Source organism: Camponotus vicinus, unplaced genomic scaffold (assembly GCF_025532165.1).
Source record: "Camponotus vicinus isolate PSW18456_S1 unplaced genomic scaffold, iyCamVici1.0 SCAF_12, whole genome shotgun sequence".
Classification (NCBI taxonomy): Eukaryota; Metazoa; Arthropoda; class Insecta; order Hymenoptera; family Formicidae; genus Camponotus; species Camponotus vicinus.
In genome coordinates, this window is record NW_028141948.1 from 3,537,041 (window position 1) to 3,560,433 (window position 23,393).

At 34.5% G+C, this 23,393-nt stretch overlaps 2 protein-coding genes across 10 annotated transcripts in view; both read right to left on the minus strand.

Annotated features, from left to right (window-relative positions):
• Dhc98d (Dynein heavy chain at 89D) overlaps positions 1-10,257 on the minus strand; it is a 29,343-nt gene extending 19,086 nt beyond the window's left edge. For 2 of the 5 annotated variants that reach the window (XR_014435884.1, XM_083083785.1), the window contains exons 1-17: positions 10,115-10,241; positions 9,820-9,937; positions 9,627-9,705; positions 9,409-9,556; positions 7,651-7,911; positions 7,519-7,574; positions 6,965-7,198; positions 6,562-6,657; positions 6,013-6,299; positions 5,738-5,894; positions 5,226-5,489; positions 2,936-4,825; positions 2,401-2,588; positions 2,034-2,313; positions 1,647-1,891; positions 895-1,414; positions 305-735 (exon numbers count right to left, since the gene is read on the minus strand). Coding sequence is in view for 4 of the 5 variants with exons in the window: in XM_083083785.1 (XP_082939911.1) it covers positions 305-735; positions 895-1,414; positions 1,647-1,891; positions 2,034-2,313; positions 2,401-2,588; positions 2,936-4,825; positions 5,226-5,489; positions 5,738-5,894; positions 6,013-6,299; positions 6,562-6,657; positions 6,965-7,198; positions 7,519-7,574; positions 7,651-7,911; positions 9,409-9,556; positions 9,627-9,705; positions 9,820-9,923 (5,240 nt within the window). In the remaining variant the exon portion in view is untranslated. Of the gene's footprint in view, positions 1-304; positions 736-894; positions 1,415-1,646; positions 1,892-2,033; positions 2,314-2,400; positions 2,589-2,935; positions 4,826-5,225; positions 5,490-5,737; positions 5,895-6,012; positions 6,300-6,561; positions 6,658-6,964; positions 7,199-7,518; positions 7,575-7,650; positions 7,912-9,408; positions 9,557-9,626; positions 9,706-9,819; positions 9,938-10,071 lie in introns of all 5 variants that reach the window. The other 3 variants (XM_083083782.1, XM_083083783.1, XM_083083786.1) reach the window with 3 other exon arrangements.
• Positions 10,258-10,869: 612 nt separating this feature from the next.
• The window catches only part of LOC145962588 (uncharacterized), a 65,470-nt gene continuing 52,946 nt past the window's right edge, over positions 10,870-23,393 (minus strand). For 4 of the 5 annotated variants that reach the window (XM_083083790.1, XM_083083791.1, XM_083083788.1 and 1 more), the window contains 4 exons: positions 18,081-18,186; positions 17,919-18,004; positions 16,669-16,773; positions 10,873-14,941 (listed from right to left, as the gene is read on the minus strand). In XM_083083790.1, coding sequence (XP_082939916.1) covers positions 11,151-14,941; positions 16,669-16,773; positions 17,919-17,925 — 3,903 coding nt within the window. In that variant the 5' untranslated portion in view covers positions 17,926-18,004; positions 18,081-18,186 and the 3' untranslated portion in view covers positions 10,873-11,150. Of the gene's footprint in view, positions 14,942-16,668; positions 16,774-17,918; positions 18,005-18,080; positions 18,187-23,009; positions 23,127-23,393 lie in introns of those variants that run through there. The other variant, XM_083083787.1, reaches the window with a different exon arrangement.

Here is a 23,393-nt window from a genome sequence, read left to right on the forward strand (position 1 = left end):
TAAATATTAAAAAAATACATAGATATAACGGATATATGTATACGAAATTCGTAAATATTACAATAAATTGTACATTATATAATAATGAATAAATAATACATACATAAATAAACATTTAAAATACTATAATAAAAAATACAAAAATGTACTCTTATTTTTATCGCTACACCTTTGCATGTGTAAGTAATGCAATAATCATCCATATTCGTGATTAATTCTTCACAAAAATCGCACTTTATCCGGTCTCTATCGTTCAAAAGCACATGTATAATAATAATCGTTTAATTATTCATCATCCGCACACCTGTCCGGGTCCATATCGAAATATTGTCCGGTTCTTTTCATCAGCTCTTGCCAGTGTCTCTCGCGCATAGCTTCGTTCTTCAGCTCGATGAAGAGCGGCACTGAATTCTTGAAGTTTTTCATATTGGCGTTCAAGGCACGACCGACGTTCATATCTCTGATGGACTTGGGCAGTTGTCGGAGCTCTCTCATGAAGTGTTCCATACCCTCGATGAGCTGCTGGGGATTCAAGTTCACCCAGAGAGTCTTCGCCCAGATCTCTCGTGCGTTACTCTGTTTTTTATAGAGATCATATAACATCTCCATGTTCTGGTATTCTGTCTTGACTTTTAGAAAAACTGAATAATCGGTAGGCGACAGATCGAACAGGGTTTCATACTTTATCAGATTCGAGCGTCTTTCTTCGTATTTGTTGATCAGTTTACCATATTCCTATAAATAAGCGAAAGGAAACTAAATACCATGGCTGACAATTATGATTTTATTCTCATCAAAGTTATTTAATCCTTCCGAAAAATTTAGAAAGGACAAGAATTGAAAATTTTAGATGTTTTTCAAAAGAATGCAATTATGTTATTTTTTTTAACATACATCCATTTTTTTCAGTCCAAGCTCTAGTTCATCTCCGGTGCTTCCGGGACCATGCGTCTCAAAATCTTCGGCAAATTTCGCAGTTTCATCTAAGAACTGTCGAATTTGATCCTCAATCATTTCGGCAAATTTTTCGATGGTGCTTTCCAGGGTCGAAGCTCTATAAAACGCTCCAAGATATAAGGACTCCCATTTACGTTGTAACTCGTACGCCATCGTTTCGTCCGATGGAGAGAACACAATCGCATGAGTGCGCATTGTTCGAAAACATTCCTGATAAGACAGGTATTGCACCTCAGCTTGGATCGCCATATTTCTCACGTCGGTGATCGCTTGCATGATCGACATGAAACGATCCAATCCGGTAACCACCAGCTCGATCTCGCTGCGAAAGATCTCGATCTGAGTTTTTAACTGATTCATAGCCTGCACAGTGTCGGACAGAAGATAATTCCCTAAAACCTGTTTCCACTCTTTCGCTTGACTCTCGATGCTTGATAAGAGCAGTGTCAAGTTGAGCCTTTGAAAAGAAAAAAGTCTAGGTTAAAACAGAAATTTTTGAAAAAATAGAGATAATAATTTAAGAAGCCAAATTTACATACAAAATCAATTACACATTTTGAAAGAAGAAGAGAGTATAAATAAAAAGAATCTATTATTACAGGATGAATTTTTCAAAGGACTATTATCATTAATAATTTTATGAAAATTTCATATTTTTATAGCAACATAAATTGTTGATACCGCTTTACCGTACACTGCTTATGTCGAAGTAAGGTGACATATCTTCGAGTTCCTCCAAAATGCTTTCGTAAAACGTGAATTTTTCATCGTATTGTACAAGCGTGGGTTTCGTCGCCGCGAATTTCTCACAAACGAGATTCTTATCAAACGACCATAAATTGCTGTATTTCTTCCATCTGTACAAATATCGGCAGCATTCCGTCGAAATTCTGTACGCCGTGTCCTGAACTACCTTTATGAGTTCATTAATTATCTGTGAATATTTAGCATATTTTTTATTATTTTCAAATTGAAAAATAAATGCTATATTATTTATAATTATAATTATTTGCTTAAATATTTATTTTGTTAAATTAATATAAAGTATATTTTCGAACTCGTAAACTTTACTCAACCCGGACACTCATCACGTCCTCGAAGAAACTGAAAAGAACCAAATCCTCCGAAAATTCCTTTTTCTGTGGTTCACATTCCAAGCAAGTTCCATTCATCCATCTCGAGAATCCTTTTAATCTTTCCAATAGATCTCGCACGTCCTGACAGATGATGTTGTAGATCTCTCCGGGTGACGGGCGTAATATTACTTCGGACGCTATCAATATCGCATCTACTTGGAAGATCGGCTTAGTTCTGTTTAACATTTTGTTCAGAACCTCCATGTTTCTTACCATGCACCTAGAAAATAAAAGATCTTTCAATAAAATAACGTACTTATTAATAGTAATGAATTTATTATGCTTATTAATAAGAGATATTACATACATTATAAAAGCAGCGAAGATTTTCTTCTCATACTTTTCATACAAAAGTTGCATGGCTGGGCTTTTTCCGGTGGCAGTACCTAGCACCAAACTTTCCAGTTTTATAAGCATCGGACTTATTGACCGGTAAGCCTTTAACATCAACGATACCAGTTCGGATCTTCGATTTTTTATTTCCATAAAATAGGTCTACAAAGATAAAAGAAATTAGATGCAACCAACGAGTAATTTTATTTACATAATATTTGTAAGCAGAAAAAATATTTGTTACTTATAAAGTACAATTATTTCTGATATTGCAAGTCACATTATTTATTTTTTAATAGTCTTTCATTTCGAGCTTGATATTCAAATAACATAATTTATTTTTCTTTTCATTATTGCACAATTGAATGTATCTATATTATTGTAAAAAAATCGCCATATTAACCCAAAAAATATTTAATTTTTGTTTTCGAAAAAATATAATTCTATTTATTTAAATATATACAAGAGAAAGAAATTTTCTAGGAAAATAAAATTTATATAAAATATACCTTGCACGGTAAGAGGATCTCTGATTCAGCGATTTCTTTCTTTACAGAGAACAAATGATATGATTCCAGTTCAGAAACAATTCTATTGTCAAGCTCCTTTTTTATCTGTTCAACTTGATTGATGGTGGAAACCAAGTTCTTCAATATTCTATTACAGGTTGCTGCATAATCCGAGATGCTCAAAGAGTTCCAACTGAATCGCGTGACGCCAGGTTGAATGTGTTTCTCGACATCCTGCAAGGTTTGCTTCAGCAATTGCACATCCGCTTTGTCTAATGTCTTTAGGATATTGTTGTATTGCTCGATCATCTTCTCGATGGCGTCGAGATCCGTCCTCAGCCGAGTCTTTTGAATGCCAACGTCTCTGATAGTCGCGGGCAACTCGAAGCCTAGCTGTTCCATCAATTCCGCCTCTCTAATTACCTCGAAAACTTCCCAGTCGAAGTTGACCTGAAAGCGTAGTTGGCACTCTAGCAGAATAGCGCCGCTCATAAACTCCTTCCAAGTGATCTTCGCACGGGTATCGTATCTATCAGAGGACACAGTGGAGCTTTTGCCTGCTTCTTTCAATGATGATACTCTGGTGTCGATCTTCCCTTCCGGGCGCGGCTGAGCCATAGAGATGATTCTAGAGCCTGCAATACTCTCGATCTCCGCGCTGGCTTTCGATATTATGCCGTCTTGTCTTACTAGCGATTCATGTGGAGTTGATAGAATGGAACCCACGTTTTTGCCCTTCGTCTTCGACATAAATTGGACTAGTTGAAGATCTTTGGCTTGTTGCTCATCCGGGAAGGTCAGAGTAGCTGCAGGATTCCATTCGATGCGAATCATCCTCAATACGCTCTTTTTCATGATGGTAGTTATTATCGGTAACGCCTTCTCAAGCCACATGTTGAACTTCGCTTTCTCGAACTCCTTCAGCTGCTTCGCGAGTTCGAAGTACTGGCTGAACGCGAGAAGCTTCAATTCGTTGTGCTTCAGCTCGCGCACTTCCTGGAAGATCAGCACCGGCCTACGCAGTCTGTGGAAAAGCTGCCTCACCCAGAAAATTGCTCCCGCCATCGGCGGATGATACGTCAGCAACGGCGGATGCCGTTTGCCGCGATGATATATGTTTTCCACGATGTTGACCTCTTTGCTAAACTGCTGCATAATCATATCAAATTTCCGTAGCAGCTGCTGTTGAATGGCGGCACGGGTCTTTATATTCTTGAACTTGAGCAACATTTCTAGCGCATTCTCAGCGTTGATCAGCACCGTAAAGCATTCGTCGATGTAGAATTTGGCCTGATCCTCCAGATAAGTCACCTGCTCGTAGAACCATGCGGTCATGGCCTCCCAATTCTCCTTGTTGAATACGTTGAAGATGTCGAAGTCAGCCTCCTCGATCGGCACCACCAGCGCGTCCACTCGCTTCACCACAGCATCGATTTGCGCCGGATCGTTTATGATAGATTTGAGATCGGGTCCGAAGATGTTGTAGAAGTCCTGCAGGACACCAGCAATTTTGTACAGATCGTTGCACACTTCGGCAATGTACTTCGTATCCTGAAAGAGACGTTTTTGGTCGAATTCCCAACGATTTCCTTTTCCCGACAGTTCGATATCCAATCGAGTCTTCAAGTATGATTGTCTCCACTGTTTCAGCATCGCGCTGGCTGCGCTTGTCTTTTTTAGGATTTCTTCTAGAGGCTTTTTGAACAGTAAGACGATAGCCAGATTATGCCTGACGTTTTCGCAGAGTTGCCATGATATCCGGTCCATCAGCAACATTATTTTCTCCTCACGGCAATAATAACTAGATAACACCCAGAGCATTCGCAGTCCCTCCATCAACGAAGGTATGCACTCTGCTATAGATTCGAACGAATCCGATTCGGTAATCAACTACGGTTTTAATAAAAATATATATAGTCAATAAATATTAATATAAATATGTTAAAATATTTGCCTAAATTCTTTAGAGTATTCTTCGATCTATTTTTCGAATAAACATTTAATTTACTTTTTTAATAAATGTTTAACATTTGTCATTTGAATTTCTTGATGTGGGTAAAAGTTTGAAATTTTTAAACTCTATTATTATTAAAATTAAATATAGAATGAGTGTTGATTGGTAATTTTCATTTTAGAAGCTCGATTGGTAAGAAAATTTTAGATTTTTAATTCGAAAGCTAGAAATATTTGGATATTTTTCAAAAAATTGATCTAAGAATACATCTACAAAATTTCCGAGCATTTCAGTTCCATTATTATAAATACAATAGAATTTTTTCGTGATCGTTACCTTGAAGTATCTCATCAGAGTTTGAATAAATTTATTATTGTCTCTGGCTTCGACGTAGTGCTTCCATAGTTCGGTTCGAAAATATTGAAAGCTCGAAGCAATCGGCGAGTGTATTTGTTCCAGAAGATCGAGGATTCTTTTGACAAAGGGCATTTTCAACTGTTCAACCAACATTGTTAATCCGGTCTCGCAATCTTGCCAGTGTTGGTACTCTGCTATTGGTCCTTTCCCCGGAAATGCTTTGCTCACGTATAACTCCATTATCTACGTGATAATAAAACAAAATATATACTAATACAACAATTTATGACAATTTTTAAAAACTGATTTAGAATCTTTCACAGAAAAATATTGATTTTTTTAAATATGTTAATAATAATAAATGTTTTCTTAATCTATAGTTATTTTTAATTATATTTTTAATTAATTGATCAACATTTCAGATCATCGTATATTAATAATTCAAAATTGTAGAGAAATGAAAACGAAAAGAGATTATAAGAAATATTCACCTTCTGTATATGTTTCTCCCACAACATAATTATTTCTTCCATTTGTTCGACGATATCCTTATTCTTCAGCAATATATCATCTGTTATTGTAGGATCGTTGAGCTCTGGAATTTTCGGCATTGTCAGCAAAATATCGCCTTCGATATGCTCCAATGTCCTGCGTCATCAAAATCAAAAGCACAAAATTATTTATAATATGAAAGAAAATTTGCCCTTAAAGATATATGATAGATGCAATATTTACATATCAATTTCTTAATTAAAATAATACTAACGATTCTGCGCTCTCGATTATATTGTCGAGATAATCTAAAATATCTTTCTTGATTTGCTCGATCATTGGCTGTTTTCTCGTTTCCCTTAAACTGGCTGATCTGCTTAATTCCGATGTAGATAAATCGGATCTTTTGCTTCTCGAACTTGGTTTTAGTTTTCTGCTTCTGGAGCTTTCATCCTGTGAGATTGTTTCTTCATCGTTCCTCTTTCCTCTTGCGAGCAGATCTTGTTTAGATATTAATATGGATGGTCTCATAAAAACGGATGGTCGCTTCAGCATCGATTTCTTCAGAAAAAATTTAAAATATTGAAATTATTAGCTATTAATAGTTTATCAATTTTGACTATTGATTTGAATTAATAGGACACATTATAGAAAATAATTTAGAAACAATTATATTTGTATGAAGTAAATTTAATAGTATTGTGTAAATATAGTGCATTAAGTTACATTTTTATATAGATTCTATATAATAATTTTTAAAATAGATAAATATTTTATGTACTCGAGTTTCGATATTCGTTAGCGCGGATTTTTCAATACTCACTGCTTCGACGTCCACCTTCTTTCTTTTTTCATCAACCTGCAATGGCTCGCAAGAATCCGGTCCTCTGAATTGATTTTCCACCAATGGCTTAAATACCTAGTGTTCCCATATATTATTTAATTACTATGTGTATCTCAACCTTATATCCTTTAATACATACATTATAAAACAAACAAATAACAAATCAATCCGATTATAAATATTTACGATTCAAAAATTGTAGTGTTTTCTATTAAGGTAAAAATAATTTTTAAAGTTTTATAAACAATATATTAAAAAATTTAAAATTTATCTTTATAAAACAGACATTTCAATAGATATTTAAATATTCAACGCTACAATTTGGTTTACAATGTATCGGGAGATATAGGTTGTAAGTTACAAAAAACTGAACAATCCTTACATGAACCAGTATTTTATTCAAGGAAGCCAGGAATCTGCTGTCGAGCGAGCCGACCACCACGTAATTCGTGATCTCATTGAGGCACTCTTCGTAGGTATCGAAAGAAGGTATGCCCTCATCACTGGTGCGCATGAAGTAGAAGAACGTGATGTCCTGCAGGTCAGTTCTGTTGCCGTCTATTTGACCGCATATCATGTGAAGCACCGGTACCTGACAAACTTTCTCCACCAATTTCTGCAATTGTCATAAATAATATTCTCTTATAATTAATTTCATTCAACAACAATTTGTTTTTTTTTTTTTAATCACAGTTTGATCGATTGCGCATCTCTTTTTAAAACTAAGAAGAGACGAGAAAACTAAGATAGACTAAGATAGACTGCTCGATATTGAAATTAATTCAAGCTAAAATTAATCAATTATTGAGGAATTTTTCCATTTTTAGTGAAAAAAATCTAACTTGTTTTTTTATTTATAAAATTAAATGAATTGACTATGATATGAATTATGCAAAGAAATTCATTATTTAATAAATCTTTGCTGAATAAATCAACCTTAGTTAGAATATATTTATCTTCTTCTCCAGGCGGTGGTGCAAAAGCGGGGCTATCTGGAAATATAAATTATTATCATTACTAATATTTTTTAAAGTAAATTTATATTTACAAATACATAACATAACTTACCAGTAGGAGCACTTTCCGGATCTCCTTTTTTTCTAGAAGAAGCAGAAAGATCACCGCTGTCGTTCTGCTCTCCTTCGTTTTCGTCTTCTTCCTCCTCCTCGCTGGATTCTGGTATACTAGGAGTATGCAAAGTACTAGTGCTCATTTCCATGCGACTAGTAACCGGACTCACTTTGCCGGTCAAGGCTTTGACTTTTTTAACTTTTTTCGCAAACTTCCTATCCTTTTTTTTCTTGTCATCATCATGTTTCTCCACTTTTCCTAATATTATCAAAAAATATCGTCAAACAAACTGATTTTTCTTTCCTCGATTAAAACATTCATCAAACAATATATCAATTCCAAGATTGTTTTTACTTTAAAATGCCAGAAAGGAAGAAAAGACAAGAGAGATGGAAATTAATACCTATAAGAGGAAAGAAAAACGCATGCTTTTTTATGTATGTTGCAACAAGAGGCATTCGTATATAAGAATAATATGTAATTTTCAAGTGCAGAGTTCTATTATTACCTAAAACTTTCTATATTGATCACTCTACTGCTAGATATTTTACATGATTAAATTTATATACTAACATATTAATATACAGGGTAGGGCAAAAGTTTCGGAACAGCTAAATATCTCAGAAAATATTAATTTTTTGAAAAAATGGTTGACAGAAAAAAATGGTTTAAAAAAATCTATTAGCTGATGGTATTTATTTGACCTTGGGATGACCTTGAAAAGCGCGGTCAAGGTCACCATAAAAATCTTAAATGGCAACCCCTATTTTTTATTACATATTCTTATAGCTGAGGTCAAGAGCTTTCCAAAACACTATAATTAAATATTTTTTCATCAAGTACTTTCCGAGTTATGAGGCTTGAAATCATTTCTTAATTTTACATAAACCGTAAAATATCTGTAAAATATTTATTTGTTAATTGCAAATTACATATTTTTTCTTCGAAACAACTATGTGTTTTCTTTACACCAATTGATTCCTTTCATTATTTTGTACCTAAAAGGATTAAGGTAAGATAATCGAAAAATGAATATTTTACAAGATATATTTTACGGTTTATGTAAAATTAAGAAATTAAGAATGATTTCAAGCCTCATAACTCGGAAAGTTGATGAAAAAATATTTAATTATAGTGTTTTGGAAAGCTCTCAACCTCAGTTATAAGAATATGTAATAAAAAATAGGGGTTGCCATTTAAGATTTTTATAGTGACCTTGACCGCGCTTTTCAAGGTCATCCCAAGGTCAAATAAATACTATCAGCTAATAGATTTTTTAAGCCATTTTTTTTCTGTCTAAACTATTTTTTCAAAAAATTAATATTTTCTGAGATATTTAGCCGTTCCGGAACTTTTGCCCTACCCTGTATACAATATTAAATATAATATAAAAATTGTGCAGCTACGAGAGATATTATATGCTCAATATAATTCTAAAGAGATGCTACTCAATATTAAAAATCCCGAAATTTTTACCAGGAGCACTTTTTGTTAACCTTCTGCTCTTTGAGGTAAATGCTGTCAATGCTGTTATTTTTGCGCGCTGACCTAAAGTCACAATCGTCGTATATCGGAATTATATTACATGCTTTATCATAACACTTCCTATTGACTGCTAAATATAGTTATACTGCAAGGGATGTCTCAGATTCAGGAGATTGATAAGAAAATTTATGATCGAAAGAGTAGATTCAATAGACTTGACACACCCCTGTAAAAGCCTAGCCTCGCTATAAAAGCGCGTTTAAAGCTTACTTTCCTCCCACACTGAGACTTCCTCCTGAAATACTTCACTGACGTAAGTTTTGTAGAAGAAAATCAGTTTTTTCTCCAGATCCGTCACTCCGTACAAATCTAATATAAGAAAGTTAAGTAGCTTGTCTTCGAAGTATCGGTTATTCGCCTAATAATCAAAGATAATTATATATAATCTCGATTAATCTTTAAACTATTTATCAAGAAAAATTAATTACATTTATAAGATTGTCGAAAAGATGTTCCTGATCAGTCAGCCGGAGAAACTTCAATACTCTGTCGCGAATCCATCTTATTCTAATTAAATCAAGTAATTTCACGTCATTTAATAAATTTCATGAAAAAGGCAAATTTCATATAATCATGATGATAAAAAGGATATTAATTATATCACTATTAATTAGTACCTACCGATAGTCCATGTATGCGATGGATGGTTTATCCTGGTTGTCTTTGTCGGCTGAATTTTCTTCTTCATTTTCTTTTTTTTCATCTTTTTTATCACCATTCTCCATATTATCAATGAATTCTAAAATTTTTACACTTCTCTAATATTATTTTTAATAAATTAATTCTCTTCTAATATTATTTTTAATAAATTAATTCTTTTAAGCAATTAATTCTTTTTTTAAAAAATAAAATTTACGATGTAAAGTGAATAACCTTTTATCTTTCACTTTAAAATAATATATATAAAGGATCGTACTTCATACAATTTATTCCCTCTGTATTCTATATGTGTAATATTTCACATTTTACTTTCTTAAAGTTTATCTCTTATAAGAAGATCAATACTACTTTATTTATACAATCTTAAAGATAGAAAATGTGTCACTGTAAATAACTATTTTACAGAATGTAATACTTCTCGACGATACACGCTCATCTTCGAGAAATATCGGATAGTGAATAAGTTTGACGCCGTCGTCATGGTGAGACGTTTTCTCGGTGTAAAAGTAGGACATATAGGGTAAACGAGTATTTATTGATTACACAATGAAATTTATATAACGAGATAGAGAAAGATATATTTAAAAATAATACAATGTGGCATTTTCTGGATTAAATAAAGATATACAAAAAATATTCATAACACTACGAATGTCTCTTGCATACATATCAAATGCACACATTGTTAAACATATACATACTATCCTTCTCCTCTATACATGAGCAAGTATAAAACGTTATTAACTTATTCATCGAAGCCTATTATATCACGATTAAGTCAATAATAAAATCTATTTTACAATTATTATAATGTCTTAATTATATGTTAACATTAGAAAATATATATTTGGGCGTAAAAATATAATTACACGCTATAGGGATCATTATACCATTTCTTTTATCATATTTCATCATTAAGTAATCTAATCTTGAGGTTAAAAATACGGATTATAAATTAATGTGACTTTAGATGTGTGCATATTTACTAATCATTTATTTTAATAATTTATTAATTTTTGACCCATTGTTTAGCTGTGATATCAAATCAAGTTTACTTTTATTTTATATATCAATCGATATTAAAAAATGTCGTTATGTCATTCTTTAAATAATGCAGACATCAACTGAGTTCATTTTTTTCATATTCAATTAATTTGAATCTTTAATTATTTTTTCTTAATTGTAATTTTATCCAAAATAAAGAACTAATAATGTTATAATTAATATTGACAAAACTGATCAGCCAAGAAAGATACAATTATTCCTAATCTTTCATATTTTTGAGATATTTTTTAAATGTCTTTCTGTTCGGGACTCAAAGTTTCATTTTTTGGAGTCTCATTCGTCAATTTTGCGCTGCCGGATTCATCCTTGCTGTCTTTATTGGCGCGCTCGTCGATCAATCCCCCAAGAACTGCCTGAACGTACTCCTCGCGACCTTCACTGGTATCAAGAGAGAAACCAAGAGAAGGAACAAACTCGGTCTTGACGATGGTCCTCACAGATTCCGTTGTCGTAGTCGATTTCTTCGTCGTCGTCGTTGTTTCTGTTGTAGATGATGCTAAACTTTTTTCTTCAGCTTCGCTGGTTACTTGCTTGCTCTCTTCTATAGGCAAACCAGTCTCAAAGTCCAAGCTTCTTTGCACTTGTGGCAAATCGAAGACGAGTGGTCCCCGGATCGAATTTCCACGGTACAGAGGTTGCCCAAAGTTTTCCGTCAGTTGTTCTAGGATTTCATCCTTCTGAAGCGGTCGAGCAGTCTTGTTTTCTATTTTCGACTGATTCGTCTTCAATTTTGTTGCATTATTAGAATTTATTCCAGAGGAAACATCAGAAGGTGGCTTAATAGCAACGTCAATAGACGTTTTCAAAGTGTCTTCAGAAAAAAATATTTGGGAATCTGCATTTTCGATTGGTATTCTAGTTTCCAGGGGACTTGTCGTAATGAATGATGGCTCATTAAGATCCAGATTCACCGATGTCTTTGGTTTGGCAATATTGATGGGTGTTTTGAACGTATCGAAGGCAGATGGCTTGGACTTTACGTTTCTGAACGGCGTTCTTTGCGAAGGAATTAATAGCGGACTCGTCGTAGCTGGTTGTTCATCGAGGTCTAGGTTAAACGAATTCCTGAGCTCGGTGCTTCGTAGATCTTTTGCCGAGAATGGTCGCGGCAACCGATCCAGTTTTAACAATTCAGCCATCAATTGCAGGAGATTCAACATACTCACATTTGAATTCGATTGCTTGAATTGACCAGTTGTATCATCGACAATAACGGGAACATTATCATCTTTATTGTTCAAAGACACACGACTAGCATCGTGAAGCTTCGGAATGTTAATGATCTCATCTTCCGGTTGAATCGATCTGATGATCTCGAAGTCATTTAGCTCATCTTTTGGAACAGAAGTCGATTGTTCGTGCTGTGAGATCAATCGACTGATAAAATCATTAGGAGTCGTTTCCAAATCTTCGTCTTTCTTGATTGAGATAGATACCTCGTACGGAGAATTTTTTTTATCAATCGTCTCTTCGATCTGCTTTAAAGATTCTAGATGGGTCGAGCGCGATAGATTACTCCCTGTCACGTTCTCCTTTGTTTTCTCCTCAGAAATGTTAATCTCCAGATTTGATTTCTCTATATCGACATAATCATTATTACTGATAGTAATCGGAGATTGCGTGGTAGAAGTCAAAGATTCGTCGGGAATAAGTGTCGCCGAATTTTCTGGCATGCTCGTACTCAAAAAGATCAAACGTTCTGAAGTCCTCGGGGTTGCTTTTGTACCGATCGAGATCGTTTTCGCTTCTACACTTGGCGTGGAAATTGCAACTTCGGAAGCAACAGCTGCAGAATTTGCCTCGCAATGTTTTCCTTGTTGGCAGGATAACTTGAAATTCGTTCTCGAGCCCAGTTGAGCCTTGACAGCATCCCTGATGGTAAACTGGAATTCTGTGTTATACTGTGTTAGAGTTTCTGCCTCGCTGATATTCTTCTTCGGGGTCGCCGAGGAATTTTCCGTCTTTTGCGAGTCCACGTTCTCTGTGCTATAAAATTGTGTCGCATATGAATGTTCGTTCGGCGGGACGAAATCACCGAAACCATCATTGTAATCAACGATCGGCGGAACAATGTCGGTCACGGGAACGTCAACGAGCCACGGAATGGAAGTGGATATTTTAGCGATAGGTTGAACAGTTAAATGAACTCCTAAATTAGGTGTCTCCGACAAATCGTCTGTGTAATCAACCTGCTCAACTTTGAATATCGGCAATTGATCTTGATTGTTCGCAATAGATGTGTCAGAAAATTGTGGAATCTCGGTGTTTGTCGACCCAGGATTCCAAGAAGAACTCTCGTCGATCGTTGTATAATGCGTCTCTTCAGGAACGTTAATGAGGAAGCTTTCCGCTGGAGGTCTCAAAAATTGCGCTGGTTGAGGAACTTCGAAACCAAAGTTTAACCTAGATAAGGAATTGTCCTTGGAATTGGAGATCGATCTAGCTGATGATGTGTTTTGGTCCACGGATGTGCGGCTGTCATTAGATGAAGGATGAATGATAGCATCATGAATCTCATCATTGCTTCTTCTAGTCGTACTTATCGTAGGTTTTGCAGTTGCTGAAATGGTTGATGCTTGTGCAACATCAACATTTTGTTGCCGGTTTCTCACCAACGGAGTCGTCTTGTCGCCGAAGTTTCTCGTGAACGTCGTCTCCTCGAAATTCTTCGTCGTTGAACTCGTGATATTTTCTGATTGATTATAGCTCGTCTCGTTGAAAATATCCGACTTCTTTGGAATCTGCGACGAGTTTAAGTCTTCTTCTTTCTCGTATGATCCCGAAGAATGATTTAGAATTGTTCGCGGTAGAATAGAAGTCGTCAGGCTTGCTCGCTCGGTCTTTACAGGATTTTGATTCTGTATAATAACCCTATCTAGTGGATTATTCAACGCTTGAGCGATTCCGATGCTATCTCTCGCTTCAATGTCTTCCAAGCTATCTTCGCTATCGGGTTTGTTGATCGGTTTATCATTTTGCTGTCTGAATATCTGCACATCTTCATCAATCGCATCAGTCACGTTGATCCGGAAATTCGTTTCCGACTTTTCCTCAAAGTTGAAATGCATTTGGTCAGTTTCAAAGCTGGTATTCTTTTCGTTATCTACATCTGTTTTCGATAACGAGGCACTTTCTGATTTTTTTGGAGCCTTGAATCCCGTTTCTCTTTCTCTCAAATCAGAGCTTCTCTCGTCTTCATTTTGACGAGTAATCGTGGGAGGAGTCACACTACGCTCATAAAGATGATCGGAACTGTCCACCATCAAATCTAGCTTGTTGTATGCTAATGTGGAAGGTCGATAGGTCGTCGGCACCGTAGGCGAATAGAATCTTCGAGTGGTCGTAGTAACAGTGGGAACTGTGGGCGCGTAGGACGTTTGTAAACGATTGGCGAATCTGTTATCGGGTTTGCGATAATCGTCCTGAAATTCGTTGTCGCCGACTCGATCCTGATAATCGTGTCGAATAATCAGGGAAGCATGGTAAGGCGATCGATCCTTGTTTTCAAAGTGTAATTTGCCTTGATGATACGCCGGATTTGTGTTTTTCTGCTGCTGGTGATCGTAATTGAAGATTCGTCGCTCGTCCCGCTGAAGATAATCCTCGAATCCACTCGGCAAATCGTTTTTCGTCGCGTCGACAGCGGCGTAATTCGTGATCCTGTGGAGTCCCCCGGGCAAAAAATCCATTATAATTCTGCCACTGAGCGAGGAGTAATCAACGATCCTGGCGCCGCTATCGGGATCCACCAGACCGTCTTTGGTGACTTCTTCCGCAGAGGACTGCAAACTAATCATTGCGTACGCTTTGCGGATCATCTCGTCGTCGTCAATCTGATAACTGTCGCGATTTCTTTCGAGGTATCTGTTGCTGGCGGAACAGTCGACCTTGGTCCACCAGTCGCAGGTCAATAGCTTTTGGCTGAAAGTGGAACCGATCGGGCACAGGAAGGAGGATACCAACACATCATGGCACACGTGGAAAACCTGACAGCCGGCCGCTTCGTCCGCGTAATAACCTGTTGAACAATGGAATAAACGAATTTTTCATCTTTCTTTGAATTCTTTAGAGAAAAATGTGTATGTTCGTAATTTTTTATTTCCGATATAAATTCTTAAAAACATCGGAATAATGAAATAATGAAATTGGAGAACGATTAAAAATATTGTATAATAATAAAATCAATATACACATTATTAAAATATATATAATATATATAAAATATATATATATATAATATATATAAAATATATATATATATATATATATATATATATATATATATAATTAATAAAATTAATATACACATTATTAAAATAAACAATAAAAGAGAATATGAAAGAGAATATTTTGCTTTAATATAACTATATTATAATTAAAATCAATTTAAAAACAAAAGTCAAGGAATTTTTTCAATTACAAATATCAAAATAAGATATAAAAATATTTAACATATTTCTTTTTAATGCCGGAAGTAATTTGGAAATAGTAAAACTCTAATAATTAAAAATAATAATTAAACAATGTGATAAGATAAAGAAATAAATATTTATAAAAATTAGAAATTTTTTTATGTTTTTATCGTTACACAGATACACTTATATAATTAGCACAGATACACTTATATAATAATTAGCATAGATTAGCACTTATGTAATTTTACATAGTGTCATCAATTTTACATCAGTGTGCAATGTTGTTTTTGTGACTTCATCTTTCTCTTAGATTATCTAATGTCTGCGGTTGCCATAGGCAAGGCACTGAGTTAGAGTAATACAACAATAGCATGGAAAATTAAATCGAATTAAATTTTCGTTGTGTGTCATTAACGACAATGATAATAACGGTAACGATAATAATTCTTCGGCGCATCTGCTTGATTTATTGAGAAATCGGTAATAACAAGTTTAATTCTGAGTGATTCTTACATTAGAAAACGAAATTCAGATATATAATTATCAGACAAGACAGAATTACATTAATTTGATAAAACCTCACAATATTTTAATCTATTTATATATATAATTTATAACAAAAAATTTTTACACATTTTAATACAAAGTTAATGTAACAAAGTTTAATACATAAATAATTATAAAATCAAGCAAGAAAAAATAAAAGCTTTGCTTTCACATATAATTTTAATAAATTAAGAAAATGATCGTATTTAAAATCATCACATTATGCATTATCTTATCGCATTTTATCGATATTTATGTCAATAAACCTTCTAATGATCTCTAACGTTATGCATTATCTTATCGCATTTTATCGATATTTAAGTCAATAAACCTTCAAATGATCTCTAAATTTCTAAATCCAAAGCACATATTGATACACTTTTATTGAAAAAGAAATCGATTGCATTTTTTTATTAGCAGTTAGTGAAATCTTGCCCGTCTTATTATATCTTATTATTGTTTACGTAGCGAATCTAATCGCTTCCTCGTGCAAGATAATGTTTCTGATGATTTGTATTCGTAATTAGAAATGTTACGACCAGACAAAATAAAAATATCGGATCAATTTTTTTGAACTTAATATTGAATAAAAATCGATAAAAAGATCTTTTCGAAATTTCGAATTTTCGATCTTATATAATACGAACTTAGAGTTTTTAGATTTGCCTGAATTTTAAAGAAAGAAAGTAGGAATAACAATTTCATGCATATGTATAATTACGCATAATAATAAAAAATGGCACGTGATGGGGCGGCATGCGATATAATTTATTCGTGTATTTACCACGTGAGCGTCCTTCGCACGTAAATCCTGTCTGAGGTAATGTCGTGTAGGCGGGATAGTCGACGCCTGGCTCGCCCGGCACATTTTTTCTGATGTCAGACAGATCTGAAAAATACAAGCAGATTCATCTCCTCAGATAGTAAAAGTGAAATTGCCCAGCTATAAATAAACTATTTTTAATCTGACGAGCTGTCTAAAGAATTGATGAGGAATTACTATTTCTTTATAAGTTATAATTAAAAGTTTACATAATTTTTTATAACATATGAATATTTTGGAAATTATTTATAAATTTACAAAAAAATATATCCATAAAGATTGCAAAGAATTAAATATCTTTAACTCACAACCAGCACACATTTATCATTAAGTAATACAAGAAGATTGATAATTACAGTGACATTTCTATTTGAATGGCGATAACTAAATATATAATTGCTCACACGTGTTAAAAGGAGAGAAAAAGAGATGTCATTAAGCAACAAGTAGATACCGAGTTCCATCAATTATTGACCAAGGTCGTAGAAAATAGGCCGTGATGATCGTGTCTGTGATATTTAAATCTTTGCCCGTGATCGGACAGATAATGTCTTGTAACTTGTACCCATATAATCAGCAAGATTTTACATGACCTATTCGACTCTCACCTTTCATATAAATATTATACTTCGCCTTTCCCATGAATAATCCACTCGCTTCGTGAACGATTAATACTTATTCACACATGTAACTATATTTATGATTGCGGTTAAAAAGATGTTTGCAGCGTTGTCTGAACATATATGATGAGAGGAGTTTTGACGAAAGTAAAAAATAAAGCTTAAAAAAAATCACAGTTATAATAAAGTGAAGTTCCACCTCATACTTTCCATAAAATTATGTCATCAAGAAGTATCTTGTAATTATCGAAGATGCATCAACATCGACTTTCATCATTACGCGTAGGTTTAGTTTAAAGATAACTATCCTACGCCTCACGAATACGTATATAATGTACAAGGAAAATAATTACGAAATGCACGTGAACAATGCAGGATCCATGTCTTGATCCTAACTGCGAAATTTCATTGTCTATTAAAGGAGAACCATAAAGACAGGGAAGAATGAAAGATCAAAGAAGCATAATTTTCAAAGGTTACAGTATCCAAGGATACTTGGAGAGACGTGTCGAAGGATCCCAAAATTGTAAGATTGATGGTTCCTATAGTTCATGGATAGAAATCGATGAAGAATGATAAATAACCGCTCACCTGTCATGTAATCGTATGGATCATATTCGCCGCCCGCGGATCCGTAGCTGTCGAATCCTCCGTCCTCGTTCGGATCGAAGTACTTCCTGCAAAAGGCGAAGGATTTAATCGATTCGCCACGTAATCAAGCGTACGGAAAATGCCGTTTAACGGAGGACGTACCTTCCTCTAGTTCCGTCAATCGCTCTGCGTGACAGGAAGCTCCTCCGCGGAATGTCATATTCAAGACTTCGTTCGACTGTATTAAACAAGACCGCCGTCACGAGACCTATAGAGAGTATTCTTAGATCATTCACGGAAGAGAATGTTGAATGAATATTATAGATTGCGCGAAATGTGGTATCATTGAAGTGTCTAGGATCTTTAGATTTATGCGCGATTATTCGAATTTAAAATATTGATAAAAAAATTATTTCCTATAGACATCAATATGTATGTAACTTTCGCTTACTACCTACTATAAAAAATATAATATATAGATGTGATATTATATAAATATATATTATTTAATATTATTGAAAATAATTTAAATAACACAGATCTACAAGGTTTTGTTGTTGGGCAGCTGAGGGTCATTTCCGAAGTAATTTTCTGCGTAGAATCCGAATCCGAGGTCAGAATTGGCCCATCACGACAGGATTTTGAGATATTTGAGGTTATATACTCGAAAAATGGCTTTTTGGGCTACTTTTGAGGTTATGTACAGGACGCACAAAATTTTTTAGCTCTTTTCTTCTAATTCAGCATCATTTAGTACTACTCTTTCCCTTCAAAATGAGCTGTCGAATGGTCATCTACGATTTTTCCTTGCAAAGTTACGGCCATTTTAAGATGACATGATGAATTCCAAACCCTGCTATATTATAATAGGTTTGGAGTCGATCTGAGATCAGATTCGTAATCAGCGACCCCAAAAATCCATATATACAGTTTTCAGTCCAGGTTTTCGGGTTTATAGTTCAAAGTTTACAGGTTTAATGTGAATGCTCATGAGGTTGTTGGGCTATAACGGCGCAGGGTTTGGAATTCATCATGTCATCTTAAAATGGCCGTAACTTTGCAAGGAAAAATCGTAGATGACCATTCGACAGCTCATTTTGAAGGGAAAGAGTAGTACTAAATGATGCAATTAGAAGAAAAGAGCTAAAAAATTTTGTGCGTCCTGTACATAACCTCAAAAGTAGCCCAAAAAGCCATTTTTCGAGTATATAACCTCAAATATCTCAAAATCCTGACGTGATGGGCCAATTCTGACCTCGGATTCGGATTCTACGCAGAAAATTACTTCGGAAATGACCCCAGCTGCCCAACAACAATCATGACCCCATCTTTTGTAGACCTGTGTAATCAAAATAAAATAAATAAAATTAAGAGAATCTTTTTACAGAAAAAAAGGAAACTTTTAAAATTGAATTCCTGTTAATAAATAAGAAAAGCTATCTTGATGTTTCTGGTTTTCAACTTGCTAGTTTTGATTGCTTGAGAATACATAATGCTGGTGAAGCACGATTGCGCCGATCAATGTAAATATCGCTCGATTTGAGTTTCGTAATCGAAGGAGCGTGGCGTGAAAGGTCGCTCGGGACATCAAAGATCGTCTTCACGGTTGCACTTTTGAGGCCACGCTAAAATTCGATTCGTATTCTACAATCGATTAGACAAGGTGAGCCCGTCAATTCAAAATTGACCATGAACGATTGTTGCATTTCCACGATTGATATCTCCAAGAATCTCCAAGAGACTTCCACCAGAATAACGATCTCTCTCAATCTTGATCGCGGCAAACTATTGATTCTATCCCGTAATGCATATCTGCGTTTATAATGACTGAGTGCAGCGGACGATGTGATTATCACAGTCGCGGTGATTTCGTGTTCTTCGCAACTCGGTAAAATCGAATTTTCCCTGAAAAGGCAACGCGTAAGATGCTTATGCGGTAGATATATCTCAAAGAGCGCAACTCAGGATAATTGTCATCGCGTTATGTAATATGACTGCAAAATTATATAACATTATTTAATATTACGCAATGCAATACGACAAATATGATACGAGAGCTCTTACTAACTGTTTGAACGGTCAGCGATGACAAGACGGTGAAGTTACATTTTCTCGACTGTAAAATGTGTTATTTTATCTCGTTGATTCTTTTCTTCGGATTAAGCTTTAAATTATTTGTTCAAAAATATTGCAACATTATACGTACAAATATAATATAATGCTAATATATTAAATATTTTTTAATTGTTGCATAATATTTTTTAATTGTTGCGTAATATCATTAATTTTTTTCCTTCTTCAATAATGTGTAAAGAAGTCAAAGTGTTTACGATTTTTTGCTGTATAATTGTGAGTTATAATGCAGAACTCAATAATCACTATTATACGCCTGTCATAAAGCTATCAAGGATTCACTGTTCATAATTTCGTTGATATTACTTATAACAGTCAGTGATACGTGAAATCTTTTGAAAGGCCGACAATCCAGCGATGTTCTTGAATACACGTGCTCTTCTATTGTGTTTGCCATTTTCAGCGTCATCAATGACATTAAAAAGACGCAAAGGCCACAAGACAAAGACCAGTGGTCGTGATGGAACGTGCTTACTGATGTTACAAATCGCTCGATTTGTGAGAAGTTGTCTGTAAATTATTTCCCGATTATTTTCATCGCACAATTAGCGGTCAGATGATTTGAAAAAGGCGCACGCGCGACCTTCTGTGAGAGAATGTATCGAGATGCGGCAAAAAGAGCCGAGTAATTAGCAATTTTCGATGACGAAAGTGCCTTTTCACAACATTCTTTCAATATCCTTCTCGTCAAGACAAATCGGATTTCATAAAAAAATTAATATTTAAACTATATATTCTGATAATGATTTTACAAATCCTAGAGTTTCTGCAGATTCATTGGCCTCGAATAATTTTAATCGAAAAGTCAGTTGCAATTGAAACATCCCGACTGAAATATCGATATATATATATATTTGATATAACTATATTTTATACTTTTACTATTGCTTTACTATTACTTTATACTTTTATTTATGTTTTGATAAATTAAAATGCAAATAAGTAACAAAAATAAATTCTTAATAATTAATTTTAATTTTAAGATATTTAAAAAATTATAAAAATTGAAAATATTATAAAAATTGAAAAAATTAAATCAATAAAAATTTTATTGAAAGATATAATTTTATTACGATATATTCTTTATCTGTTTTTCTGACTCGCTCTGTGAAATTACAAATTTAAATATATAAAATTTGTAATTTTATATATTTAAATTTGTAATTTCACAGAGTCAGAAAAACAGATAAAGAATATATCGTAATAAAATTATATCTTTCAATAAAATTTTTATTGATTTAATTTTTTCAATTTTTATAATATTTTCAATTTTTATAATTTTTTAAATATCTTAAAATTAAAATTAATTATTAAGAATTTATTTTTGTTACTTATTTGCATTTTAATTTATCGAAACATAAATAAAAGTATAAAGTAATAGTAAAGCAATAGTAAAAGTATAAAATATAGTTATATCAAATATATATATATCGATATTTCAGTCGGGATGTTTCAATTGCAACTGACTTTGCGATTAAAATTATTCGAGACCAATGAATCTGCAGAAACTCTAGGATACAGAAATTTCATTTGATAGTCAGCGAATGATATTGTGATATTATTGCCACGTGTCACAAGCTACACGTTCCACAGCATTAAATCAAAATACCGACGTATTTCACTCACAGGTAATAACATTGTTCACGGTAATTACCGCGATTTACACGGCACGTTTGCAAACCAACGCATATCGGATTGTCGAAATCGCGACAAAAAACTGCGTAAAAATTCTGATGTGCAAGGTTTTGGGATGCCTATGTCGTAAAACGACATACTTTATGAGCATATTAGCTTGGCGATGTGTTCGCTCACCAATGTTGCGTAAACGTCATCTTGAGTTTACATGAATGGACCGTCGCGGCGAACGTAGCTGAGTAGTCTCTTTAATTATAATTCGCGCATCGATGATTGATTAAGGTTGCTACCGACGAGAACGTGCAAAGCAGCTCGAGAGATCGAGCGTTATATAATGTACGTATATTACGCATAGAGGAAGAGAAAAATTACTTAAAATCTTCGTAATATAAATAATCTATACTATAAATATCATACGAGGCTCTTTAGTTTTATCTCCTGATTAATTAAGGGTCACGCCAAATATCCGATATATTTATTTATGTAGAAATGATAATTTATTTGATCGTATATATAAATACCGTTATTTAAAATTTAAAAAAAACTGAGGAAAAATATATATAATAAGAGCGAAAATAAAATCTTTGATTTTGGTCATTGATTGAAATATATAATTAAAATTACATACTTACAGAAACTATCGCAAAAACAATTGTTTCTTGCTTTTTTCGTTGATGCAATATAAAGTTGAATGGCAAATTATAGCATTTATATATAATAATACGACGTGCAGTTATTATTATAAAAAGTTACTTTTAGTTATAAAAAACAAAATTATAACCGATCGATAAAGTAATAAATTATTACCGGATTAATAAATTATTAAATAATTGTTATCAATAAATTATTATACACGTTTGATAACTAAAATAATTACCTCTATCAAATAAAAATCATATTTCATGAATACAAAATACATCCGGATGTTACAAGAATAAAATTGTTTCATATGATCGCCGGCGAAATTTTATCGAGTTCGTGAGTCGCTCGATATCGAATTATCGAGTTCCCATCGACATATCTAAAACTTGGTTACCTCGCCGTTGCCGGCGTTTAAAACTGCGACTTCCGTCGTCATCGTCGAGAAATTATTCAATCTTGATCGATGAAACCCGCGTTCGATTAACATACATAGCCCGTCCTATCCGCCTGCGGCCATAAACTAACCACGCGGTCAAAATAAACCAAACGGCAGGGGGTGGGTCGGGGGAGGAAGAGAATTTCGCTTCAATCACTATCACTACTCGTGTGATCGGCGCACAATCGATCGATTTTCGCGGCGAGCTCGAAAATTCAGATTTCCTCGCTCGTGCGGACACTTACACAGAATGGATAGGGTAATTTTTGGCATTTTGTCGCGGCAGACGGGGGCTCCGATTACGCTCGTCCACCGTGAAAAGCAACGGATGCACTGCGGACGCACCTTCGACGCGGTCCCTCTGACTCTCGGCTCTTCCTCTCGACACCGGCCGGCGCGGTAGGGATCCCACGAGATCGTGGGACCTCTTACCTTTCTTCTTCTCGCGGGGGCCTCTCACCTGCGCCTATCTACGGGCCATCCCTCGCGCGAGAAGGAATTCCGCGCGAGTCGCGCCTTTCGCCGGAATCTCTCCGCACGTTCAGGAGGATCCAGTTCCTCCGCTTCGAATTAACGTTCCCGGTGATCGATGCAAATTAGATCCCCTTTGTCGCCAGGTGATCGGTTAT